The sequence below is a fragment of the Pholis gunnellus genome (assembly GCF_910591455.1).
Source record: "Pholis gunnellus genome assembly, chromosome: 3".
Taxonomy (NCBI): domain Eukaryota; kingdom Metazoa; phylum Chordata; class Actinopteri; order Perciformes; family Pholidae; genus Pholis; species Pholis gunnellus.
In genome coordinates, this window is record NC_136529.1 from 14035116 (window position 1) to 14061556 (window position 26441).

General features: G+C 40.8%; 3 protein-coding genes across 4 annotated transcripts; 2 read left to right on the top strand and 1 right to left on the bottom strand.

Annotated features, from left to right (window-relative positions):
- The first annotated feature begins 308 nt into the window (after positions 1 to 308).
- eno1b (enolase 1b, (alpha)) lies at positions 309 to 7875 on the top strand. The gene is made up of 12 exons (XM_079156815.1): positions 309 to 427; positions 1589 to 1683; positions 1824 to 1919; positions 2547 to 2605; positions 2696 to 2765; positions 3343 to 3476; positions 3574 to 3796; positions 4789 to 4986; positions 6505 to 6706; positions 6807 to 6915; positions 7189 to 7247; positions 7543 to 7875. The coding sequence occupies exons 2-12, from the start codon at positions 1599 to 1601 to the stop codon at positions 7610 to 7612; spliced, it is 1305 nt and encodes a 434-aa protein (XP_079012941.1). The 5' UTR covers positions 309 to 427; positions 1589 to 1598; the 3' UTR covers positions 7613 to 7875.
- Positions 7876 to 9746: 1871 nt separating this feature from the next.
- rereb (arginine-glutamic acid dipeptide (RE) repeats b) lies at positions 9747 to 19330 on the top strand. Of its 2 annotated transcripts, none has more exons than XM_079156975.1 (17): positions 9747 to 9893; positions 10934 to 10982; positions 11462 to 11586; positions 11705 to 11804; positions 11913 to 12011; positions 12385 to 12465; positions 12575 to 12725; positions 12830 to 12916; positions 13045 to 13238; positions 13748 to 13909; positions 14186 to 14296; positions 14431 to 15575; positions 16206 to 16410; positions 16492 to 17194; positions 17303 to 17440; positions 17531 to 17702; positions 17917 to 19330. In XM_079156975.1, the coding sequence occupies exons 1-17, from the start codon at positions 9868 to 9870 to the stop codon at positions 17948 to 17950; spliced, it is 3582 nt and encodes a 1193-aa protein (XP_079013101.1). In that variant the 5' UTR covers positions 9747 to 9867; the 3' UTR covers positions 17951 to 19330. The 2 variants fall into 2 exon arrangements, with proteins under 2 accessions (XP_079013101.1, XP_079013102.1); XM_079156976.1 differs by having other exon boundaries at positions 13751 to 13909.
- On the bottom strand, positions 18074 to 25628 carry perm1b (PPARGC1 and ESRR induced regulator, muscle 1b). Its single transcript, XM_079156977.1, has 4 exons — positions 25578 to 25628; positions 21920 to 24846; positions 21705 to 21821; positions 18074 to 21339 (listed from the first exon to the last, which is right to left on the bottom strand). Exons 2-4 carry the CDS (start codon positions 24819 to 24821, stop codon positions 21263 to 21265), a joined length of 3096 nt encoding a protein of 1031 aa, XP_079013103.1. The 5' UTR covers positions 24822 to 24846; positions 25578 to 25628; the 3' UTR covers positions 18074 to 21262.
- Positions 25629 to 26441: the final 813 nt, after the last annotated feature.

A 26441-nucleotide genomic window follows, 5' to 3' on the forward strand; every position in this document is an offset into this window, starting at 1 on the left:
TCTCTAAAATGTTATTGTTTAATTACATTGGCCTCCACTCGCCCTGTTTTTGTTCTATTTTAGTCTTTATAAGTAGTTCCCGTATTTCTTAACATAACTCCTTTATTTTGGATTGAGTATAGATGTCGTTATTTTGTTGTGTTATCCCATAATCTCAGCAATCTATCCAACCTAAAATATACATCCACTCAGTCTACATTTCACCGTGGGACGTTTTGTTCATCTGATGTAGTTCACATTATATACTACAGGGGGCAGCCACACACCAGAACGGCGTCAAGCGTGACATAAATATATATAGAGAAGAAGAAATTCTTCTTCTTTGACTTCACCTGTAAATTGCTAGTACACTTGTACACCGCTTTGAACTCCGTTGCCATCGACTTTTCAACCGAGTTGTACCAGTTTGTCTACAGTTGACAACAAGGTAAAGTCACCTATTTGCGTTTTCTGCATCTTTGTTATCAGCGCTATTTAATTAGTTTGGTTCTCTTTAAGGGCGTAGTGTGTCAACAGGCTCTTATTTTAGGTTTATATAATATCTACAGTTGTGATCCTGCTTTAACTTTGCAGATTTCATAGCGAAGACTTGAGACTTACTTGCAAAACGTTGACAGTGTTCACGGCGGAAGTCTATCTTGACACAAAGTGTAACTGTTGATAGGCCTACTCTAAGTTAGGGCTGAATGAGCAATTATTCTCATTATCAATTAATCTGTTGATTATTTCCTCGATTAAAGCTAGTAAAAAATTATATTAGATCCCAGGTACACAAATTAAAATGTCTTGTTTTGTCAGTTAAAAACCTACATACATGCATTTTTAATTTAATGTCATATAAGAGTAGGAACAGCAGGAAGTCTTCACGTATGGGAAGCTGGAACTATTAAAAGTATGTCATTTTCATTTCATACAATGACCAACAATTCATAGATTATGAATAAATACTAGATTAATAAATACTAGATTATCAACCAACATAGCTATAGTTCATTTTGTCCTTCAACTATTTTTTGAATCATTTAATCGTTTCTATTCGTGTAAAGAATGAAAGGGGAGTGTGTTCCTATCAAATTCAGTCGCCATGAGTTTATCTGAACAGTTAATGGTTTGATTAACTTGTCTTTGATCTGAAGTGAATTAAGTGAATCTATTTGCCCCTGAGTTAGATTAGGCCTGTCTTGTCTGCATCAGCAGTTTTATGGTATACATTTTATAGTCATCAAAATATCATTAATGACTCCATGCTAGATATTACATTTACATTTTACTGCAGGAACACAGGTTAGTTGTAGCTTCCAGTTTAACCAAGACCGATGCACAAATTCTACATCCTCACTGCCATGTGATTAATCAGATGAGAAGGTCTAATCCAATTAGGACGGTAGCATGCATGTTAGCGCTCCTAAGCTTGCAGCTAGGTCAGGGTATTTTAGTGAGTAAGCCACAAGGACGAAAGAGTGGAAGAGGTGTGCCAGTAGTGACAGAAAAATAGACCTTTAGACAGCATTGAGTTTTATTCTTTTTTTGTCAGAGGATCGTCAGGGATCAGACGGTAACAAGTTCATCTTTTTTGTCTCATCTCAAGTTCCTACACCATGTCAATTGTCAAGATCCACGCCCGAGAGATCTTTGATTCTCGTGGAAACCCCACCGTAGAGGTGGACCTTCACACTGACAGAGGTAGGCAACAACATGACTTATTATAAAATGGATAAAGGTATTGCCCATGTGCCTCTATAACAATATGTATTACATCATATTTAGTGACAGTCATGTCACCACTTGTGTGTCCTCTCTCTGCTCCCATGTACGTTTCACAGGCTTGTTTCGGGCAGCTGTACCCAGCGGAGCGTCTACTGGGATCTACGAGGCCCTGGAGCTCAGGGACAATGACAAGTCTCGCTACCTTGGAAAAGGTGTGTATTCCATTTTAGTGTTTTATTTTTAAATAGATAAAAGTTGTTAAATGACAGGCGTGGTTTCGATATTTACCACCAAATTCAAACAACCCTTATTGCCTTTGCAGTTCAAAGCAAATTCAATTTCATGGAAAAAAATACTATATTTTATACATTTGTCATTTTCTCTATCTTTCTGTGTTGTCTCTCTTTCTCTTTGCCAGATATGAAAGGGTTAGTGAGTTTCCATTGCCTGTCCCTCTCAATTAAAAACTAAAATTTGTCCATTTGATGGAAGAGAAAAATGAATGACATGTTCATTTACACAACAACATAACAACTCATCATTGAATGCTTTTGGCAATCAACCAGATCTGATGTGCACGGTGATTTGTCAATAAAGCATGCTCTCACTGCAGAAGTGATGTTTAGCCTGTTGATTGATGGACTGTGAAATAAAACATCATTCATTTGTTGAATTAGAGCAATTATGTTTGTTCATCTAAAAGAAATACTGTTGCATGTGTCTCTGTAAATGTGAAATACAACTTGCATGTGCTTCTAAACCCAGGTTTGTATTATTGGCTTTGCAATAATTGCCCATCATGTTGTGAAAGAATGATCACACTAATCTTTCTGTTGCAGGAGTCTCACAGGCTGTAGAACACATCAATTCAACTATTGCACCTGCACTTATTGGCCAAGTAAGAAGATAATTCTCACTCTGTCTGTGTTTTGTTTCCCAAATCTTGTACAAACTAAGTTTTCACTGTTCATTGATTTTGTGTCCTCAGGATGTATCTGTGGTTGAGCAGGAGAGAATTGACCAGATGATGATTGATTTGGACGGCACAGAGAACAAATGTAAGTGACAATAATCACACTGTTGTGTTTAATCTAAAACAACCATGCACATTGCCATGCATACTTCATAACTATCTGGATTACGGAAGATTTCTGTTGAGGGTCTGAAATTAACTTTTTTAACTACGTCCAGCTGTGACAGGAAAGCTTTTTATTTTTGCCACTCAAAATGCAATGCACTAATTGAAGGCGTAAAATTCACATTATTTAATGTATCAATTTAATGCTGGAATTCAATGTTTGATCTATATACATTTGTGTGCATCTTTTAATTTATGGTTATTGATTAGAATTTGTTGTCAAAACAGGTAAGATTCAACAGCCAATATGTTTGCTTTCATATAGCAGTTGCGAGCAACTTTCAAATGTGTAGCTCTATCCAATCATACCCGTACCTTACTAAGTGTGTTTTTGCAGATTTGATCCACCTCTGCTTAAAAGTGACCTGCGTTTGGTGGTTGCATTAACAAATAAAACAAGTAAAACACCTGCTCTGATGAATTGAGTTCAAATAAACACTCACAACAGATTTCAAATAAGGATTAATAATTGTTGATGTTTTTCTATTCTCAAACAGCCAAATTTGGAGCGAATGCCATCCTGGGTGTTTCCCTGGCTGTTTGCAAAGCTGGTGCAGCAGAGAAAGGTGTCCCCCTGTATCGTCATATTGCTGACCTAGCAGGAAACCCAGAGGTCATCTTGCCTGTGCCGGTGAGGTTCTGTGTGCCAAATTGCATGCAACAATAACTGTTTTTTATTATTCAGTTCATTGTGAAGTCACAGCTCTTGTTTCTCTCTCCTCCACCAGGCCTTCAATGTGATCAACGGTGGCTCCCATGCAGGCAACAAGCTCGCCATGCAGGAGTTCATGATCCTGCCCATCGGCGCGAGCACCTTCAAAGAAGCCATGCGCATTGGAGCCGAGGTCTACCACAATCTCAAAAACGTCATCAAGAAGAAATATGGTCAGGATGCCACCAATGTGGGGGATGAAGGTGGCTTTGCTCCAAACATCCTGGAGAACCAGGAAGGTAATGCTGATAAATCAAAGTCTCTTACAACTGCAAAATTAGCACAGCTTTTGGGTTCCTTTCGGAAAAAAAACTTGCTCAGTGTGAAGTCAAACTACTTTTATCACATTGCTGTAAAACAGATGTGCAGCCAGTAAAAAAAACACTGTAAATGGTTAGACTGATAAATTATGCACACGGTTCTACTTACTGTGCAGCTGTAAGAGAAACCTTTCCTGTATGTGTTGCATTTGCCTCACAGACCAGGTCTGACAAAGCTGTTGTTGCACTTAGAGGAAACCGGCTATAAATAGTGGAGAAATGTGGAAACAGGCTATTTTGTGAACCTGTGTGCCAACGACAACATCAACGAGCATGACTACAAGGAAAGTTCTACAAGTTGCTTGAACCAAAACAAAAACCTGTCTCGTTAATGGTAATGCGCCGTTTACTGCGTCACATTTCACGTTTGTTTTTGTGACAAAAATGTAGTTTGGAGACCGAGATACTCTTCAGGGATTCCTCCCTGTGAAAGAACGTATAATGTGTGACCCCCTGTCTTCAAGTCTTCTGATTTACTATTTAGCAAGTACAAGTTGTGCCATCTGACAGTTTATTTTATTAAGTCTTTCTATGGTACACTTTGAGAATGCAGTTGGTAGTGGTGTTGTAATTGGAGTGTGTTCTCTTGAAAGGCATTTCTAATATTTGGTCCTCTTCACTTGCATGGTGGAGCAAAAATATTAGACCTTTAGAAAATACTACAAAACAAGATAAATATTAAATAATGTTTAAACAACATTGTTCTGACACAGAGTCAACCGTTAAAATGTATGTTTTGTAGGTAGAATTTGTTACAGGACTGTTGAATTGGATTGAATTTCAGTGTTTAGGGATTTCTATTGTTCGAGTCAGTGTGGAAATCATCATCATCATCATCATCATTCATTGTTTTTGGTGGTGCTCCATGCAAGCGTAAATCATACTCAATACTCGATTGTTTAACTCTGCAGCACTGGAGTTAGTGAAGGAGGCCATCGCCAAAGCAGGATACACAGATCAGGTTGTGATCGGCATGGATGTGGCAGCCTCTGAATTCTACAGGGAGGGAAAATACGACCTGGACTTCAAGTCTCCTGACGACCCGAGCCGTTACATCACTCCCGACGAGCTGGCTGATCTCTACAAGAGCTTTGTGAAGGATTATCCAGGTAACCTTCAGACATTTTCTCATTTTACACTTTATTTAGCAGGCGGAGAGCAGGACACAGTATAATAGTAATGTCAGCTCCAACATATTCTCACAAGGGGAGGGATCTGGCTGTTCTGTAACTATCTGGGGTACCTTTCTTATCTTTAATCTGCTCACCCTCTTAGAGGGCCAAACTAATTGATTGTGTACTATTATATACTGGTTTACTACACCAAACATTTGTTACATCCTTGGAATCTTTAAAAAAAACAGCAGTTTACAGAGATCACCTCTGCTTTTTGGATCTTCAAATAGATCATAGAAAGCATTGATCAATGAGAAAACTCAAGTCTAACAACTATAACATTGAAAAAATGTTTAAGGGAAGCAAAGGCTGAACATCATCTTATTTTTGAAGCAAGTAAAACCTAATCAAAGCACTTGCTACAATGTAGATTAAACAGATTTGTGCTTTGACTCATCAATGCTAGCGCCTGTGAATTTCAACAGGAGCAATCTTCTCTGTTTGTACAACAATATTCAGTGCTCCAATGACGTGATCGTGATCCAGTATCTTCATATTTTTGACCAAATACAGCTTTCAATATTGCAATGATATTGTAGGGTTGATCATTGTTGCTGTACAAAATATTTACACAATGAGATTGTGATAAATCATCATCAGTATGTGATATATAATAATAGAACAGCTAGAACAGTCTGGTAAGTTCAGAAGATTGTACTCACTGTAATGCACTCTTTTAAACCAAATCCAACACCTACGATATCGCAATATCGATATAATATTAATATATTGCCCAGCGCTAGCTAAATATTTACAGATGTACATTAATTCATTTTGTTAAAACATCATGGTGCTGATTATTATTTGAGCTTTTACACACAGGTATTTTTGTTATAAAGGTGAATATTGATATTATTAATAAATTACCCTTTTATAGCATGTTTCTACATACTAAAGAGATTACAATCTAATGTAAATACACTGTGATGTTCCAATTTCTCCATGATCCTTTTAGAATGAAAGGATATTTTGGTTTTGCTTAGGTTTTATTTTCACAATTTCTTTTAAACAAACCCTGAGGTTTGGCAAACACATTTGGAAAGCTGAAATTGTAAACATCCATCACAGTTCATAGATCAATTTCTTGGTTCAACTTTGAGATACAGTACTTGGCATAGTACAGTTTTCCTGTGTAGTGGGGGTATTCACAGACATTTTTGGGTGTGCTCACTTTCAGTTTTACCTCGAAATAAAATGGTTTACTCCAGATAATCTGGTTAAACTGTTGACTTCCTTATGACCCTGTTGAATTGTCTCATCGTTCATGTTTCCTGCCATGTTGGATCGAGAATATAATTTGATGTTTGATTACAATAATTGGTTAATTGGTTAATCTGTTTGAAGGATCTTTTGAAACATCAGTTGAATGTAATCAGAAATATTTCAGTCTAAGCCCTACTGATCATCTGTTTCACTATCCAATGAGGAATGCCTGCATATTTACACTTACAGTGGTTTCCATCGAGGATCCCTTTGACCAGGACGACTGGGCGGCCTGGACCAACTTCACAGGAAGCACGGACCTCCAGGTTGTTGGAGACGATCTCACAGTGACCAACCCTAATCGCATCAGCAAGGCTGTGGAGGAGAAGGCCTGCAACTGCCTGCTGCTTAAAGTAAATCAGATTGGCACAGTTACTGAGTCCATGCGAGCGTAAGTCAATACACCCAGGTTCATTTTAAATTTAGACTTGATACATACAATGACCTGTAATGTCTAGAAGTTGATGGTCTCCCATTTGTCTTCCTCACAGCTGTAAGATGGCTCAGGAGAGTGGCTGGGGTGTGATGGTCAGCCATCGCTCTGGTGAAACTGAAGACACCTTCATAGCTGATTTGGTGGTCGGCTTGTGCACTGGACAGGTACAATCGCATCATAAAACTGTTTATTGGAGAAGTGTGTCTTTTGAAAAAATTATAAATTGGACTTTTATGACAAAAATATTGATTTATCTCCTCTGGTCATATTCACATTTTGAAATTGTTGCCACTCTATAAACTACTTTGATAAAAGTCAGAATAAGCGAAATCCAATATCAAATCTGTGCGACAGGATTTACAATGACTTGGACAAAGTTTAATGGAGACATTAAATCCCTTTGGTTGAAATCATTGTACACATTTTGTCCCTTTTAGATCAAGACTGGGGCACCCTGTCGTTCTGAGCGTTTGGCCAAATACAATCAGATTCTTAGGTAAGTCTCATTCTTATACAAAATAGGGATTAAGATAAGATTTTATCCATTTGTGCAAATTTATAAATGGAAAACTACATAAATTATACTGTTTTAGTAGTTTTGATTTGGGTATTAATCTCAGTTTGTATCATTTCTGATCCATTAAACAGCTTTGTGTCTGTACTTTGCTCAAGTCTTTGATGGAGTTAAACTCGTAATGTAATTACATACAGGGGGAAAGACCTACTTGTTGTAGAAGATGAATGCATACATTATATAGAGGAAATTAACTTTGAACTTTTCTTTACTGTAGAATCGAAGAGGAGCTGGGAGACAAGGCTCTTTTTGCTGGAAAAAACTTCAGAAAACCATTGACAGAGTAAATGATGATGAAGCATTTACTTCACATAGAAATGGATTCATGCATGCAAATCCATAACGATACATTGGATAACATATCAAAGCAATAATATAGAGCTACTTGTGATGGTGTAATTTATAGAGAGAACTTACTGTAGTCACTGAAATTGTAACACTTGACTATCAAGCCTTCTCCTGTATTCTGCCATGTCGTGGAGTACAATAATAGATCTCACAAACTGTAATCGCAAACGCTGCACTTGAAGACGGTTAATAAAGTTTTCTTCGTGACAGAATTGATTGTGATTATTTCTCTCATGTTTCATTTTATTTTGCTGTGGTGGTAGATGCTTTCGTGAAAGGAGATTGACGTCCCACATCTTTTGATTATTTCGCCAGTTTAAATAGATGTATAATAAAGTGAAGCAAAGGGACAATTCAATCTGATTATTAAGATATAGAGAGACCTGCAGAGCCCTAAATAAACCCAAAATATGGAAAAAGATGTAAACTATCCCAATCTGCAAATGTCTCAACAGACATTATTACAGTAACAGTCAAATTCAATGCAGTGTTATTCAGACGTGGTTTGTTCCTGTGTTAACAGCATACTATAAAATACTAAATACTTAAAACATTGTGCTAATTCAACGATAAACTTGTTTGTCTTGGGGAATTATTTTGTTGCATTGTCACTCAACTCCAGCACCGGATGCTCTTTTCACTCTTACTCGTCTCATTCACACACACTCATCATTTTAAAGTCCTCTGCACCTTTGCAAGGAAATTCATAAGATTCAATCTTGTTGTATGCTGCTACATGGATATATTTATTTATGTGTATAGTTTAGTTTAGTATATTTATTTTGCACAATTTAAACAATAAAACAAAATAAACAAACCTAACAGAGAGAAATTAATATCACAGTGCAGGAAGAGGAAAAAAACTTATTGACTAAATGATTTACAAGATATGAAATATGATAATATCAATGCATTACAAACAACAAAAGAAGTGTGTGTGTGTGTGTGTGTGTGTGTGTGTGTGTGTGTGTGTGTGTGTGTGTGTGTGTGTGTGTGTGTGTGTGTGTGTGTGTGTGTGTGTGTGTGTGTGTGTGTGTTAGAGTAAGCGTGGGCTTGTGTTTGTTCAGGGATGTTTGTTTATACACCTGCAGTAACTCCTAAGCAATAGTAATGCTACAAGTCCCTATGAGTGAAACAACTATACATGTAATATAACGGCTAAAACAAGACATGAACAATAATACATAAAAAAGCAATTACAAAACAGCAATTAGATTTTCTTTTAGGCACCGTGAGGAAAATTCCATAATTTGGTTGACAAGTTGAGTGAACCTGTGAATTGACTTTAAAGTAGGTCTTGAAATGATCAGGAATATTCCCTTCACCTGAAAGCATCTTATAAATAAAAACACAAGTTTGAGAAATATTGATGTCATAAATAGTAAGAATCTGCACTTTCTGAAATAGAGGAGCAGATGAGATGTGTGACTCTGATCAGGTTGCAATCCTAACAAAACGTTCCTGCAGAGTAGTAGGATATATATATACATATATATATATATATATATATATATATATATATATATAGATGTATGTGTATATATATATATATATATATATGTATGTGTGTGTGTGTGTGTGTATATATATATGTGTGTATATATAGTGTGTATATGTGTATATATATATATATATATATATATATATATATGTGTATATATATATATATACACGTGTGTGTATATATAGTGTGTATATGTATATACACTCGCATCGGGCTGTAAATACGTCAAATAACGTTATATTATTAGTCAGTGTTTTCCTACACCACAGTGTCACATTACAGCACTGTTTCTGTCGGTGGTAGATTAATGTCATATCTTACATAATAATGTGTATTAGCCTCAGCAGCACACACAGTGTGATATGTTGTTTGATTCATGGAGGCCTGTGTGTGTGCGTGTGTGTGCGCGCGTGTGTGTGTGTGTGCAGCAGCAGCTGATGATGAGCAGGCTCCGTGGTTCCTGCTCCTGCTGCTGATCCGCGGCACATGCTCAGTTATGTACACCCAGACAACTTTGAAGGCTTAGCTGTGGCTGCTGAGGTCATTGCACTGGGAAAAAAATAGACTGACTCGCTCCACCACACCGCCTCCATTTTGAATAGCCATGTAATAGGGGATTCGCATAGTTTTTGTGTGTATCGCCCACTGCGCTACGTAGTGTCAACAAGCCACATCCAAACATCCCTCGACATGGACGACCTGTTCAGTCCGCGGAGGTAACTTGATCAACTTAATCACGTTTTAGTTGTTTATTTAATACGCCTCTAGGTGCTTTGTGGCGTGACTTTAAGAGCCGTTTGTGTCAAATAGTCGGAGTGTCAGTGGTCACGAAGTTCGTGCCTGGCTAACCAGCTAGCCAAATACCAGCGTAACGTTACGATAGCAGCTAGCAGCTCCTGTTAATAACGGCTATCTGTGCGCTTTGGTGTTAGCTCACAGCTCTGGTCTGCAGCTATTATTTTAAACAATGTCAGTAAAGCAGGTCAACGTTGAGCATCCTTTTAATAAATCTGTAATTCCCTCTGGGCTTGACGTGTATTGACACTGGTCGTTGTCGGTATTTGTGTGTCAGCGACATGTTGTGGGATGCTAACGTTGATATTTATGATCGATCGCATACTTCGAGCTTAACAGTTAGCCACGAGACGGAGTCAGCCAGCTTCTGTCAACCTGTTAGGATCTCCTAAAGTAGCACACACTGTTCTCGTAATGGTGACCGTAGAGAATTAGCAGCTCATGTGTGATTGATTGACAGTCTTTAGCGGTAGCTGGCGTCGGGTTTCATTCATGTAATAGAAGGAAACGTCGCAGGTCACAGCTGAGATTGGCTCGCAGTGATGGAGGGGCGGGATGTTATTCTGCTGAAATCACTGAGCAGTGCTCTGACAGCCAACTTATACACATATCGATCATACGTGTGTGTGTGTGTGTGTGTGTGTGTGTGTGTGTGTGTGTGTGTGTGTGTGTGTGTGTGTGTGTGTGTGTGTGTGTGTGTGTGTGTGTGTGTGTGTGTGTGTGTGTGTGTGTGTGTGTGTGTGTGTGTGTGTGCGTGCGTGTGTGCGTGTGTGTGTGCGCGCACCGTGCACACCGTTAATCACCTGATAATTCACGCGTCATACATGGCAGACTGACATTAAACCGTGTGAACTAAACTCTAAAGACTTTGCCAAAGTCTAAACTGTGCGTTGAAAATAGTTATTAATGCATAATGATGCAGCGTGTGATGCTTTCTTTTTTTGTTTTTTTACCATTCCAGGAGCCTGAACAGCACACAGGGCGAGATAAGAGTGGGATCGAGTCATCAGGTGAACTGATTTATGCCATGCCTGATTAAAATATTGCAATATTTGATACATTTCTATATCCAAAAGTCAAATGTATTTTTTTGGGGTGGTGAAGAGATATTATGAAACCCTCAAAGCTTTTAGGAGGACTATGTTGAAGAAGTATGTGTGCCTGCTGAGTATCTTAGTGTCCTATTGGGCTCATTATAAAACAGGTCAGACCTGCCTGTTCAGTTTGAAAAGCAGTTACTCTTTCGAAACAGCAGCAATATCTATTTTATCCATTTAATTATAATTCATTACACATTGCAATAGGGCACATTATTGACTCTTAAAATGACTGTGTTTTTTTTCCCGAAAGGGAGTCTTGAAAACCTCATGAATATGTGTGATTTAGCCCTGTAATTCTCCCCTTTTTAAACATAAATCTTTGCAGGACGTTCTGTTGCAGTTCTTCAGGTGGTCTTGAGTCTAATAAGTGTTTGATGGTTTCACTGCAGGCCAAACTTCCAGAGATGCAGTCGCGGTCTGCTTCTGGTTTACAGACTCAGATGGAGAGTGAGGAGCTGATGTGGATGCCTGGAGTCAATGACTGTGACCTACTCATGTACCTCAGAGCTGCCAGGTCAGTGTTTGTACTACACCGCTTAGAATCACTGCTACTGGTAAAATGCTTACTATCTTTTTTGACAGGATACTTAGAAATGCACCCTCAATATATATTTTCCCTTTTTGTTTTAAAGGAGCATGGCGGCGTTTGCCGGGATGTGTGATGGCGGATCCACAGAGGATGGATGTTTAGCAGCCTCCCGTGATGACACCACGCTAAACGCACTCAACATGGTGCGGAGCACAACTTGAATTATATTCATCAGTATCCAGTAAAGTCAAGGAACTACAATATTGCGTTGCAGATTTACAAACTTCTTTTGTTTTCTTTCTCAATTATAGCTCCATGCAAGTCATTATGATGCAGCAAAAGCTCTCCAGCGTCTGGTTAAGAAGCCTCTGCCGAAACTTATCGAGAAGTGCTGGTCGGAGGATGATGTGGTGAGACGCCTTTAGCTAGTAATACTGCACTGAAGGTCAGTCACAGTTAGTCCTGAACAGTGTTTCTGCAGGCTGATAAAAAGGATGCTCACTGTTGATGCATTTTAACTATGCTGAGTGTAAAAATATAGTTCTCTGATCAGAAATTGGCAGTTTACTCATCTTTGTACACTAACATTTTATACAAGCCTGCAGTAAAATAGTGTTTTCTTTTTAACCGCTACCTTAGTTTTAAATGGTAGGTCAGTCTAGTACTTGTTTAACAAATGCTGCTATACATCACAAGATGAACATGATCTATGCTGGAGCCTTTTGACTGGCAACTGTACATCTCTTAATCTGATCCACTACCCTCCCTCATGTTTCCCTCCAGAAACGCTTCATCAAAGGTCTGAGACAGTATGGAAAGAATTTCTTTCGGATCCGGAAGGACTTTCTGCCCAGCAAAAAGACTGTAATTTAACACCGTTTTTGCAATGCATGCTGTGATTTTATGAAGGCTGTATTTTTGATTTGAAACACAACTTGGATTGATCCTAAAAGTTGTGTTATCTTCTCATCAGGGGGAACTGATCACCTTCTATTACCACTGGAAGAAAACTCCCGAGGCTGCGGGCACGAGAGCTTATCGACAGCAACGCCGACAGCCGTCCTCTCGCAAAGCCAAGACTCGCTCTGCTGCAGTTCCGGTCACCCCATCGCGAAATTATTCAGGTGAGCTCTTAAGTGTTCCCCATTTTTTGTTCCAGATGTTCATATTTCATGTGGCAGTCGTATGAGCTGGACGTCTTCATTGAACCTGATCTTTTCCTTTGCAGTGGATGCGAGTTCTGCTAGTGAGGATGATCTGGATAGTGAAGACAGTGAACAGGAAATCAAGAGCTGCAGCCACTGTGGTACAACAAGTGGGTGCATGTCTTTATTTGCGATTTACTTTTTGGAATACAAATGTTTTACAGATGTTGACCTGATAGTGCTTTAAAATGTTTGGAAAACCTGTGCCTAAAGTCATTTTTTTCCCCCCCCTATTCAGGTTTGAAGGATTTGCACCAGGGGCGAAGAGACAACCCATTGCTGTGCACTACTTGTCGCACACATGAAAATAAACATGGATGTCTGCCGCCAGCTCCAAAATCCGCAGGCGCCCCGTTCATGTTTAAACCTGTCAAAGAGGAAGAAGAGGTGAACAGCAAGCATGGCATGAGGACACGAAGGAGCAGAGCACCTGTAAGCCTGAGGCTAGCAGATCAATCACACAGTTATCTTTACTTCCAGTAATGAACATTCACAAGAATCTGTGCAATTTTGCACTTAAGATGTCATTATGATGAACAGATTTCACACCCTTATTGAATCTGTCAAAGGTTTTTACTGTGACTCTTTAACTAGGAACATACCTAGTGCATTATGGCAGTCATTCTCAAACACTGGGTCGGGACCCACAGGTGGGTCACAGGGGATTTTATTAGGGTCGCTTAATACATTGGCAAAATGTATTGCAGTCTTTTATTTAACATTTATATCTGCAGTACACCTTTGAGCCACTTGAGTGAGCATGAATGTTTGCATTGTGAAAATTGTGAAAAAAAATAAAAAATGTCTGGTTTACTTTTTGAAGATTAAGTTTAAAAAGTGAGTCCCCAGAAAAAAAATTGTTTTGGAAACACTGCATTAGGGGATTCATGTTATTCTTACACGTGTTTTAACAATGTTAACTAGTGAATATTATTTTACAGCAGCTGTCATCTTTAAGAAGTGGCCACAGGAGGCTCACAGGCTCCCCCACCAGTGAGGATCACCAGTCCAGTAGCCAGCCCTCCCCGAGTGTGACCACCTCTAATTCTTTGAGATCGTCTTCCACAGATGTTAAGAATGAATCCAGCAAGAAGACCAACAAGGTAAACACAATCTACACATTTCATATACATTTTGCACTTGTATGACGTTGTCTCACCAGACCAGCAGGGTTGTTTGCATACTATATTCTGATGAGGAATTATTCAAAGTCCCAACCTACATGGAAAACAATACACGCACATTATATGTAATATAAAAAATGTGTCCCTTGAGAATTCATGCAATACTGCTGCAGCCGTGGATGCTTGTCGTTCACTTACTGAGGTTCTTGGGTCAGTAATTAACACCCCTGTGTAAATGTCATGCTGTGTCCACAGAAGATAAAAGAGGAGGTAACGTCACCAAAGACAACAAAACGTGTCCGGGAGAGTCCTGCTCAGGAGCCTGACGAGGCTGAGAAAGTTGCACCTAAAAGGCCGAAGACACGGGTGAGAGGGAACACTTAATGTCAAACGCCATTTGTGTAAAAACTTATTTTTCCCAGCAGGGACTAGGCTGCAACATTTACATTATGCAAAATGAATTCAGCTTAATTGTTTACATCATTTGTTTGTTCCTCCAGGATCCCCGGAGCTCACGGTCAGATGGCGAGGCCGAGGTGGAGGAGGAAAGCTCTTCAGAAAGCCGCAGTGCTCAGGACGACGGCAGCAGTGACACCAAAGACATCGATCAGGACAACCGCAGCTCCTCTCCCAGCATTCCCAGCCCTCAGCAGGGCAACGAGAGCGACTCTGACTCCTCCGCCCAGCCGAACGGCGTCCCACCAGAGCCGGTTGCTCCTGCTGCAGTGTTGACTGATGCGCCAATCCCACCGGCCCTCCCCTCTCAGGGCCATCCCATCACTCCTCAGCCAATGCAAAGCAACCCTCCAGCTGATTCTGCTCAGAGCCCCCCCCCTCCTCCTTCTCCAGATCCCCGTCAGCCAGCTGCTGGTCAGTCAGCTGCCACAGCGGGCCCAAACAGCCGACCCCAGCCCGCTCCTCACTCTCTTTCTGGTCCACCATCTCTTCCATCAGCACTGGGTCAGGACTCTCCGCTTTCTACAGCATTTCAGCTCCCACCTGTTCTCAACTCTGCACAGCCTCTGCAGCCTCATGGCCCGTCACCTCAGGCCCCCCAGCGACCCACACCCTTCTTTAGGGAGTCTCAGCTCCCCCAGCCTCCTCCATCTGGCCCACAAGTCAAGCCTCCTCCCACCACTCCCATTCCACCTTCACACAAACAGATGCCACACCAGTCTGCTACACCTTTCCCTCAGATGCCCTCTAATCTGCCCCCTCCTCCTGCTTTAAAGCCACTCAATATTCTGCCCAACCAGCATCCTCCGGGTGCTCCCCCTCCCCCTCTCCAGCTCATGCCACAGCCTTTGCCAATGCAGTCACTCCCGACCCAACTTCCAGTGATCTCTCAGGTGCAGACCCACCCTGGAAAAAGCATGGCTTCCTCTCATCCACCTGCTGCAGCCTCGCACCCTCTCACCTCCGTAACATCCTCCGCTATTGGCCCTGTCCCGAGCCTCCAGCCGTCATTCCCGCCCCTTCCTCTGAGACCCTCGGCGAGCCCCATGGCAGGAGGATGCCAAATTCAGATTAAAGAAGAGCCACTGGATGAGATGGAAGAGGCTGAGAGCTCACCGTCTCCTCCTCGGAGTCCCTCGCCAGAGCCCACCATAGTCAGCGTGGCAAGCCATGCCAGCCAGTCTGCACGGTACGCCCGGAGACATCCTTTCTTAGGAGAAGGTTTTTACGTTGCTGTGTATTGTTGTGAAAGCAGATAGAACCGTGTTTTATTTAGAAAAATTCCACCAATCCTACCAGTTATGGTGACATTTTACTTACAATATGGAAAGCAACACAACTGGTCAGACAACCGGATGTTTCAAACAAATCCCTCAGTTTCAATCTGCGATAACTGAATCGTTTTTGGCCACTTGGGGGCAGCGAAACCAAGCTGACATATTATCACTTAATAAGTGGAAATGGGGAACTTGTTAGCAGACAGTTGCCTATTTACACATCCAGCAGATTAAGAGCAACACTAGTTTACATTGGGAGTTACTGTGACAAATATAAGTGTCCAATATTTGTTATTACATAACTACATTAATTGTGGTTGACTTGAGTTTAAACTGTTCGCACCAGCAGGTTTGGATAAGGATTTTAGTGTTCACTTTTGTTTTCCTTTACAAATAAGTAGTTAGAGTAGTTCTAAATAAAGTTTGAGCCTGAAATATCCTTATAGCTGACAGCAATATTACCCAAAACTACCGTTGAATGAATCATGTTGCTATTTTTATTAGTCATACTAAAAATAATGGCCATCTTCTATTTCTTTCAGGTTCATCAAACATTTGGATCGCGGTTACAACTCTTGTGCCAGAACGGACCTGTTCTTCACTCCACTTTCAGCCTCCAAGCTGGCCAAGAAAAGGGAGGAGGCTGTTGAAAAGTCCAGGAGAGAAGCGGAGCTCAGTGCTCGACAAGAACGCGAAAGAGAGAAAGACCGAGAGAGAGAGAGAGAAAGGGAGGCAGATAGAAATGCCGTGAGTCATTCATTATTTTATTAAACGTCGTCTGTGTCATAATCATGTTTGAGTTGTCTCACACACTGTCTTTGCTTCCAGAGAGCCTCCAGCTCCTCCCACGACAGTCGTATGAGTGATGTTCAGATGACGGTTCAGGTCCACGGACGCCACTCCTTTGAGCAGCCGCCCACCACTGTAGCCGCGGTGCCCCCCTACATTGGCCCTGATACACCAGCTCTGCGCACCCTGAGCGAATACGCCCGACCCCACGTCATGTCGCCCTCCAACCGCAACCACCCTTTCTACGTGTCACTGAGCCCTGGCGACCCCTTGCTGGCCTACCACATGCCCGGTCTGTACAGCGCTGAGCCCAGCCTCAGAGAGCGCGAGCTCAGGAACCTGCGAGAGAGGGAGCTCCGAGAGAGGATGAAGCCCGGCTATGAGGTCAAGCCCCCAGACGTGGAAACGTTGCACCCCTCGGCCAACCCCATGGAGCACTTTGCCCGACACGGGGCGATAGGTCTGCCTCACATAGCCGGGCCTCCCCACCACTTCGCAGCCTTCCATCCCGGGCTGAACCAACTGGAGCGGGAGAGGATGATGATGGCAGGACATCAGCTGCGCCCTGAGCTGGGTTACGCAGAGCGACTCACTGCGGAGCGGCTCCACGCAGAGAGGATGGCATCTGTGGCTTCAGACCCTGCTGCCAGGCTGCAGATGCTCAATGTGACGCCGCACCATCACCAGCACTCTCACGTTCACTCACACCTCCACCTGCACCAACAGGATCCCCTCGGTCAAGGTGGGTTTGGACTGATTGACTTGATGGGTTTTGAGAAGTGAATTAGTCAGTTAATATATCTGGTGGTGAGAAGTTGCATTTACCGTATGATTTTATTTCTTTATCCAGGTTCAAGCCCTCATCCTATGGACTCCCTGGCACCAGGACCACGTCTGGCCCGGTTCCCCTTCCCCGGGGGCCCAATCCACAACCAGTTACTCAGCGATCTTCCTCATGATCATGAGATGCTGCGCCACCCACTGTTTGGTTTGTAATCTCAGCTCAAAGCCTACAACTTGAGTGTCTTTTTGAGTCCAGTTCCTCTAATTTGGTCTTTCTGTATCTGTTTTTTTCCAGCTGCATATCCCAGAGAGCTGCAGGGCCCCATTCCTCAGATGTCTGCTGCTCACCAGCTCCAGGCCATGCATGCTCAGTCTGCAGAGCTGCAGAGGATGGCTATGGAGCAGCAGTGGCTGCATGGGCATCACCTGCATGGAGGCCCTCTACCGAGTCAGGAAGATTATTACAGGTGAGGATTTTTAATGTCTTATGTAGTGCACAGGCTGAAATTACTTTAGGAATAGACCAGAGAGTAAAGAATGTGTTTCCGTGATTAAAAGCATCACATACAATACTTTTTAGTATTTGTGCAGTGGTCATTTACTCCACTATGGAGACAAATCATTCCACATTGCTCAGTTAAACTCATGTAAAATGTGTTTCCTTGTTTCTTTTCTCTGAAGCCGTCTGAAGAAAGAAGGCGACAAACCATCTTGAGTGCCAGGTGGTGCATGCCCTGAAACCCTACACTCATACCCAATAGAATACTGTGTACTTTTTAAGACTTTAAGAGAATATTTGTGTGTCTTTTCTTTTGTTTTAATATATTTTAGAGAACTCTTTGTGGATCTTTATGTGCATTCCTTGTTCAGCACTTAATGAGACTGTCAAAGTCCGTCTGAGATTTTCATATCGCTTAAGACTTCATACTAGTTTTATTATCAAAATAACGAACAATCTCACACGTTCATGTGAGATTTAAAATGACAGATTTTCTCTAACAAACTGTTAAACTGTTTCATACGCAGTGATATGAATTTGCTAAACTATAGCTCTTATAAAGGATATGAAAACGGACTGACTTCGGTCCTAAGTTTAAATATCTATCTATGATTTCTTTGTACAGAATAACGTTTAAATCTGTGTCTGGATGATTGTAACGACCTAGCATGACTCAACCTTCATTTTTCACCAAACTAGAGTAGCAAGTTGCATTGTGGTGTTTAGACTTTGAAAGCATAGTAGAGGTTGGTTTTACTCTTAAAACTGCTAAATATTTGTCTAAATCCTAAAGTTTTATATATATCAAGATATCTTTTCACAGTATAACCGAAGCTTTTATTCGCTCATTTTTGAGAATGTAAATATTACATGTTCACAATATTCTATATGAATGAGTACTATTGATATAGCAGTAGACGTGAAAACCTGACCCTCAATTCAGCACGATAGCAGTAAATCATAAGCTAAAACAGTATATAGTATTATAAGGCGAGACAATTATTAATTGGACCATGATCTGTCACTACAGACAGAATGTTTTATTAAAATAATGTATTTACATCAATTTAATGAGAGTAAATGAATTGGAGAGACACTAAATCTTAAGCATTTTAATGAATTTTTAAAAGAACGGCCTTTGAATTCAATATTTATGTGACATAATTTGAAAGTGTATCCATTGCATATTTATTTCAATAAATATTTCTGCAATGACACCTTATTCTCTTTGCACTTGGAGTTCCTCTGAAACAGCAGCCTGTGGTATTACCAAGTTATTAGGTACACCTTGCTAAAACTAATGCCGTCTATTACAACAGTCCAACAGTCAATTTTACCTTCATGGAAGTTATAATCAGTTTTTGTTGGTACTGTTTTAGAGCGATTGTGATATAACTGTATGGTCATGTTGGAGGATATAGTTTCTGGTGCTGTTGAACTGAATTGCATTGTACTGACAGGTGTTTCTGATATTTTGTGCACCCCGTTAATATCAATAAGGGCTGCATAACGGGAACACCTATTTGTGTAATATAATGTTTTAAACTGCATTGATTTTAGCTAGGTGTACTAAATAAACTGGCAAAAGTGTGTGTATATACTGTGTGAAAATGACAGTATAGGTTCATGTTAGCGCTGCTTCTTCCTGCACACATCAACTTGGATAGAGAGGAGCGGGATGTATTCATGACTTTATTGCATTAAATCACTAATTGCACAAAATCTGTCATATATGTAAAATCATATGTACCCAGTCAATCATTTTCACAAAATGTGACAGCCCCAGCAGCAGATCATTTACGGGTAATACATAAAAGCATCTGAGACAGCAACACATAAGGGATATGTCAATTCTATTTTACTAATATGTATAAAGGCAAATATATTAGCTTTTCTTCAAGCTTACATTTTGTATCAACACAGGATGTGACGGGTTCTCTGGCCTTTTCACTACACAGTGTTTTAGAACAGTGAGTAAAATCTGCTACACAGAGTTACATTCTTCTCTGAGTAGTTTAATGCGGTATAGTTTTACTACTCCAGACCTGGCTAACATTATTCATATTGAATGGTCTCAAAGTGGAAAACCATTCTGAACTGCTCACAACTCGTGCAGCCTGTGATGACGGGTCACAAGTAGACATAGCTTTGTGTTAACAGGGCTCAAAGCCAAAAGGTTTGGGAACTACTTAGACGATGCTTACCCATAAAGCACAGCTCATGCTACTCACTTACTAAACCTTTTCTTACAACATACGTACAAATCAGACCAATATCCTTCAACAAAACAACTTTCTTAAAGTTTAATCCCCTTTTTCGTGCTCTACAAAGACGCTCCACAAACATTTTGCATCTGCTGAAAAACTCTACAAGCTGCCACTACATCTTAGCTTGATGACGTACAAAGCCATGACATTCACAAACGGCACGTGTTAAAAAAAGTATGAGCTTCTGTGCTTACATAATGGTCCACATCAACATCAGTTTACCCAGAGCTGATAACTCAAAGTTATTCAAATGTTTACATGTTTAAAGAATAAGTCTGGTGATAAGTTATATTTTTCTTATTGTCAACAAATCCAATGAAAAGACCAAAACCATCTGTGTGTTAGTCCGTCCCTCAATACTTTACAATGTTTCCATCTTTAGTGTGGCTCTCAACCCCAAGCCAATTTGTTCCTAGGTCTTGTATATACTGATTCAATTAAATAAGAAATTTAAAAAAAGCTAAACAATTTCCTTCATCAACTGGGCACTGTAGTTTTTCGCACATGTAACCATTTAGGATGATGTGTGTCTGAGCGAGTATTTTTTAAATTATTATGCCGACAAATGTGATTTTACCAATGCTGAAAGTATGCGCTTCAACATGTATCTATATCTATATTTTTTTCTTTGAAAACTGATCTTTTACATTTCATTTTCCCAATCCTTATTTTTAACTCTCATTCTTATAAGTATTGCAAATGAGCGTTTTAGCACATTGAATATGTGCTAAAACGTCTTTGAAGAATAAATAAAACATCTAGAATCTTGAAATAGTGCATTTATGGGGAAATATGTTTACGACCTTGATTTGTTAGTGAGTTCTGACAGCAGCAGGATCTTGTATGTGCAACTCACTCTACAGCGTCCATATTCATTGTAATGAAGTGTATTTGGACAACAATGGAGGTCTTAGAGGAATAAGCTACATCTATAGACTTCGGTTACGCAGACAATACTAGTTATTAAGATCAATTCGTTGTTGGTTTGTCTCTTGGAAGAACAATAAGAAACCGAATATCACCAGACTTTAACTTCCTTTAACTAAAAATTGCTTCAGACTGAATGAAAATAACTTAAAACATAAATTTGCAAACTTCTACCTTTACAATCTGTATTTTAACTTGGAAACCAACGCATACTCTGAGGCAGCAGAAGTATTACTGCAACATATTTATAAAGGAGATATATTTTTACGGATGGACCCAGGTGACGATGTTTGGAAATGACTTCTCTTCTCTCTTATACATATCAGGGATCATCTTAAGAGGGATTCTTCTTCTTCACATACTGCCGCAGGTACTGGATGGCCGACAGCGCGCTCACATTTGCTAGCAGAGCTAAACAGGATTTCAATAAAGGTCACTTTGAAGAATTGAATGTCAGTTCACTAAGTTATACAGTACTACAGTTCAATACCTAAAGCCCCCGAGGACATGGTTTCAAATGTACGTTTGTCTCTGTAACAATAAATATTCTTAGTTATTTTATATCAAGTGTTCAACACTCAAAAAGTCAGCTAAAAACATCATCTGTCATCAGATTTTAAATCCAGTGTTGTTGAACTGATTGGTGCACAGAAATCTGTGACATCACCTTTCAGGAAGAAGCTGATTGGGGAAGATGTTTCCAGGGGTCTTTAATGTTTGTATTCTAGACACCAGGTTTGAGTTACACCAGACTATCATTGCAAGGAGTTTCTTACCTGCTTTCCAGGCATCAGCAGCTTCTGGATCAGAAGATTTTAACACCCAGGAGGCAAAAGCAATGCAGACCAAACACATATCTGACTGCTTCAGTGTGGAGAAGATGCCCTCTCGTCCTGTTAGAGACAAACGCGCACAAAAAAGGAGATTTTATTTAATTGTAGTTTTGCTTAGGGTGTTTGTTATTGAAGTGTATGCGAGAGCTCAGACTTACTTGTTGTCTTTATAGCTTCCAAAACTCTCTGCTGTACTGCTAGCTCTCTAAACAGCTCTCTTCTCTCAGTTAGCGCTGTTAATGGTGGATCTGCATTGTTGATGGTGATCCTCTCAGCCTCAACTGGAAACACCCAGGCGCCAGAAGTCCTGCAACAGATGCTACCTTTGTCCGGGAAGCGAATCTTCCTCATCAAACTTTTCCAACTGTGAAATCCAGTTGTGGATGCTGCTGCCCCACAATCACTGCCCTGCATGAAGGAGTGAGACACGACTCTGATTGGAGAGATGTCGTCCTCCTCCTGGCAGTCTGCACTCAAGAAAACATAGTGAGGATTTGGGAATGTGAGTTCTCTGACGGTGGGATGAGAACAAGAGAAGATGGGGATGGGTTTCTCCTCGCTGCGCTGGAAATTGTGGAGGGAAGAGAATGACATTTCATGTGTCCAAAGAGGGAAGTCAATCACAGGAGCCACTGAGATGTCCTCTGGCTCATAGACGGTGACACTCTTTGTTTTATCCTCTCTGAAAAAGCATTGAAACGCTTCAGGATAGAATATTTGATAATGTTCTTCAATAAAAGGTGAAGGTATTAGTGCTATCAGGCTGTCGTGCGCTTTTAAAACCACGTTGTCCTCCAGAGACGGACAGCTGCTGAGAAACAGACTGCTCTCGTCATTACCAAGTAGCAACTGCAAAGATAAATCATCTGTGTTGAGGGCTTGTACATTGTGCACACTTTTGCTTTTTGTTATTTGTCTCGGCCGTGCAAGTTGGCTTGAAATTAAAGCATTTGAGTCCTGATCCTGGCAATATTTCCTTGCCAAGTCTTCTGAAGGCACAGGTGTCTCCTTTCCTTCAGAGCTTGTGGACTCCTCTTCCTCATGTGCCAAGATAGGAGAGTCTCTCGTGCTTCGCTGTTTTTTGCTTCGAGGGTCAGGCGTGGGGATCCTACTGGTGCCGAGAAACTGCGAGTACTCTTCTTCAATATCGGAGGTAGAAAACTCACAGCTTGAACGATCTGGCTTGGATTCATCAGGCTGTGTGAAATAGTCTGAGTCAGCAGTGTCGGATGTGTCCATCAGACCGACATCAGACAAATTGTACTCCACAGTGTCATCCAAAGAGCTGAGATCATCTATGCTTGGTGTCACTGTTTCTTGTGTTTCCCTGGGAGGGGTCCTTCTACCCATCCTGAGCTGCAAAATGTCATTTATCGTCAATTTTTCCATTTCATCCCAAAAGGCAGAAATGGCGTACACAGGCCGATTGTGGCCCGCAGCTTCGGCATATGTTTCAGGGCTGTCGGCCACAGAGCAAGGTGTCACAGTTAAATCAGGAACGGGGAGAAGACGATCTCCTGAAGAGCATGATGCTGAAAGACTCATTTCATGTTTTTGGAGTCCGCGTGTATCCAAGGGCAGCATGCTGTGTGTGTCGTTATCACATGTGGCGTTGTCGTCTGGCATGTTGTCAACACTTTGGCCGGCAGATGGGAATGTCAGGGTGGGCTGAACATCGGCAGTTTCATGACCTTCAGAGTTGGTAGCTGTTACATTGCAAGAGAGAGCGCTATCACAAGAATGCACTTCTCTGTCTTGCGTATCGTCTGCGTCGGTATTCTGAGTGAGATTGAACAGATTGTTGTTTTCTGTCAGAGATAATGAGCTTTGCAATTGCTGTTGTTCCACGAGAAGTTGCTGCAGTTCCTCCATTGATTCAGAAGCGGACAGATAGCTTTCAGAATCAAAGCTGTGAGTGGAGAAGAACTCAACAACGTCGTCAAGCTCGTCAGACTCCACACTGTCCGACCGTGAAGGGTCTTTGGGTGTAAATGTGTCTTGTGATATTCTGTCTATAATTGGCTCAATGATATTGTATTTGGGGAAATGAGACATCACCAGTTTCTCTGACAAAAGGTCTTCTTCACCAGAGGTTGAAGACGTTTGTGATGCATCCGAAATGATTCCCGTCTGAGTGCTCTCAGGATCTTCTTCAGCACTTGGATACCCTCCTGATTTTTTCACCAAGTTTTGGTTTTCTGGTGTGACGTACTCTGTGTCTGTCCCTCCCTCAAATTCATAATTATCTTTCATTATCTGTAACTTTAAGCCATTTCCAACTGATCTCTCCTGTCCAAGTCTGCACATGTTATTGCTCTTACGAGTTTTTCTTTGTCTTCGTTTTCTTTTCACAGAGGCGGCAGGCAGTCGCTGTTGTGCAGGACTGTCATTCACTGTGACGAACCAGCGCTCTTTTTCTCCTCTTAAAGCAACGGCAATCACATCCTCACTCACAGCTCTGTCTGAAGCGTGCGACTCGTTCACATTTATCTCTGCTGGGTTGCAAGAAAGTGGGTCACGTTCCTGTATGGATTTGAATTCACGAATGTCACTCTCCATTTGCACATCTCCATCTTCTTTTTTCAGCTCTGATGGTTCTTCATCTGAATACTGCACACTCAGTTGCTCAGTTTGCAGTGTGGTTGTGGTGTTGTCATCTGTGTCTTCTGTGATGTGCCCTGTTGTGTTGATGGCGGCTCCTACAGAAAGATCAAGAGACATTTCACATTTTGTTGTAAGATCATCTTCTCCTCCTCCTGTACCACTCTGAATAGTCTGCCCTGATATATACTTTACACAACCTGAGTAGTTCTCTTCCTCCATGCAGCATTCTGCAGCGCTGCTTTCAGCTTCATCACTGTTTGCAGCAGAGTTCTGCTGTGGCCCCTTTTGGCCTTTGCTAAAGACTGAACTTGAGTTTCCTGAATCCTCTGAATCACTGAGATTGGAGCTATCAGGGCAGGCAAGAGAGGGTTGATGCAGACCACACTCCTCACTGTCCTCATAGAAGCTTGTCCAGTCATACTCTGCAATGTGCATGCTGTGATCTAAATCATCCATTTTGATCCCTCACATGCTCCTCTATCTGAAAAGAAAATACAAATACACAAACAAAGACAATCAGTGTCAGAAGGCTGCAGATTCAGGTATTTTGCATGTAAAATAATGAAAGTGACTTTATGTAATGTGTAGCAGTACATCCTTGGTTTCACCCCTAACTTATCGTTGAAGTTCCATCAACACATTGGAGTTAAATATAGAGCGTGTCTTTATCTGAAGCTTAACATTGCTTGTAATCAGCTGTCATTAGGAAACTGCTGTATTAGTTCAAAGCTTGAGAGTTGAAGACCTCAGAGGGCAGCAAAGCAACACTATAGTATCCTGGTCACAAGATCCACAACAGACCCCGAAATACTCCGGTCATATGACCTGATGTGAAAAATTCAGATGTCCAATGTCAGGGCACAACATACTGTATCATCTTAACAAACATACTCAGTGAGGGTCATTGATGCAATGTAAGATACAAATATTAAAATATCATCTTAATTAAAATTACAGCAACTCAAATAATACTCAAATAAGTGTATAGTAGTTTTTGGTAGTATTGTTTTTTTGACAGGGTAAAAGGTCTTTCTTTATTTGTCAGGTGTGGAGTCATTAGGATCGCCGATAACTCCCCTCAACTGCTCCACGTCAAAGTCAGTAAAGGTCTTGTCTTTTACGTTGTTGTTACACAATCAACACAACCGACACAAAGCACACAGCTACAGTACATTGTTGTTAATGTGTTTCTGCAGTAGAAAGAAAACCTACCTTTTGCAGAAGGACGAAGTGTCCAGTTTGAAGGTGTTTGTACTTTCTCCCTGCAGGGACATTTCAGCTCTGATGTCCGTCTGTCCTTGCATATGTGTCACCGGGGCCTTGCACTCAGCTGTTATAAATAGAGTAGTATGTCCAGTCACATGTAGCTGCAAACGTCTGTCCATCTATTACCAGAGGTATGACATTTCAGTACCTTAAAATACAAGCCCTCGTACAGTTATTAGAGGTGAGATCGATACTCACTTCCATTATTAACGTGATAGACAATCAAGGACACATGACACATTTTGGATGGCTCATGGATATTTTATACATAGTGCATTTATTTAAAATGACAAAATCTGAACTAATGTCAAATCTTTTCTACGAAGTCACGCGTAGACTATTTATTTTAATTTATATTAATTTTGATTGTTTTTTTACCCCACTTATGTTAATCTCTTATTATCAGACAACTTTGCAGGTCATTACAGTCCCAGAGTATTTAACATCGAGCCTTAGTCTCAAATATTACACAAATAAAAACCCTTTGAAATAAGATTTTCAAAATGCACCATCAATTGTACTATTTGCTTTGATGTCTTGTTTGCCACTCTGCTACATACTGTAATGTTAACAATCAAGCGAAGTAAATATAAGTTAATTCCTGTGAACATCTTCGCTATGGATTTAACCTCACTGCAGATCTTATCTGTGTCCAGGAACAGCCAGAAAACACCCAGTGTGGCGCTGTGGGGGTTCTCAGAACACACACTAAACACATTAAAATTGTTAAAATTTGTCTTTGAACAATATAAAAATTCAAGCTAACTTTAAGCTAACTAGTGTCGCATACAAAAACAGCAGCGTGAGAGC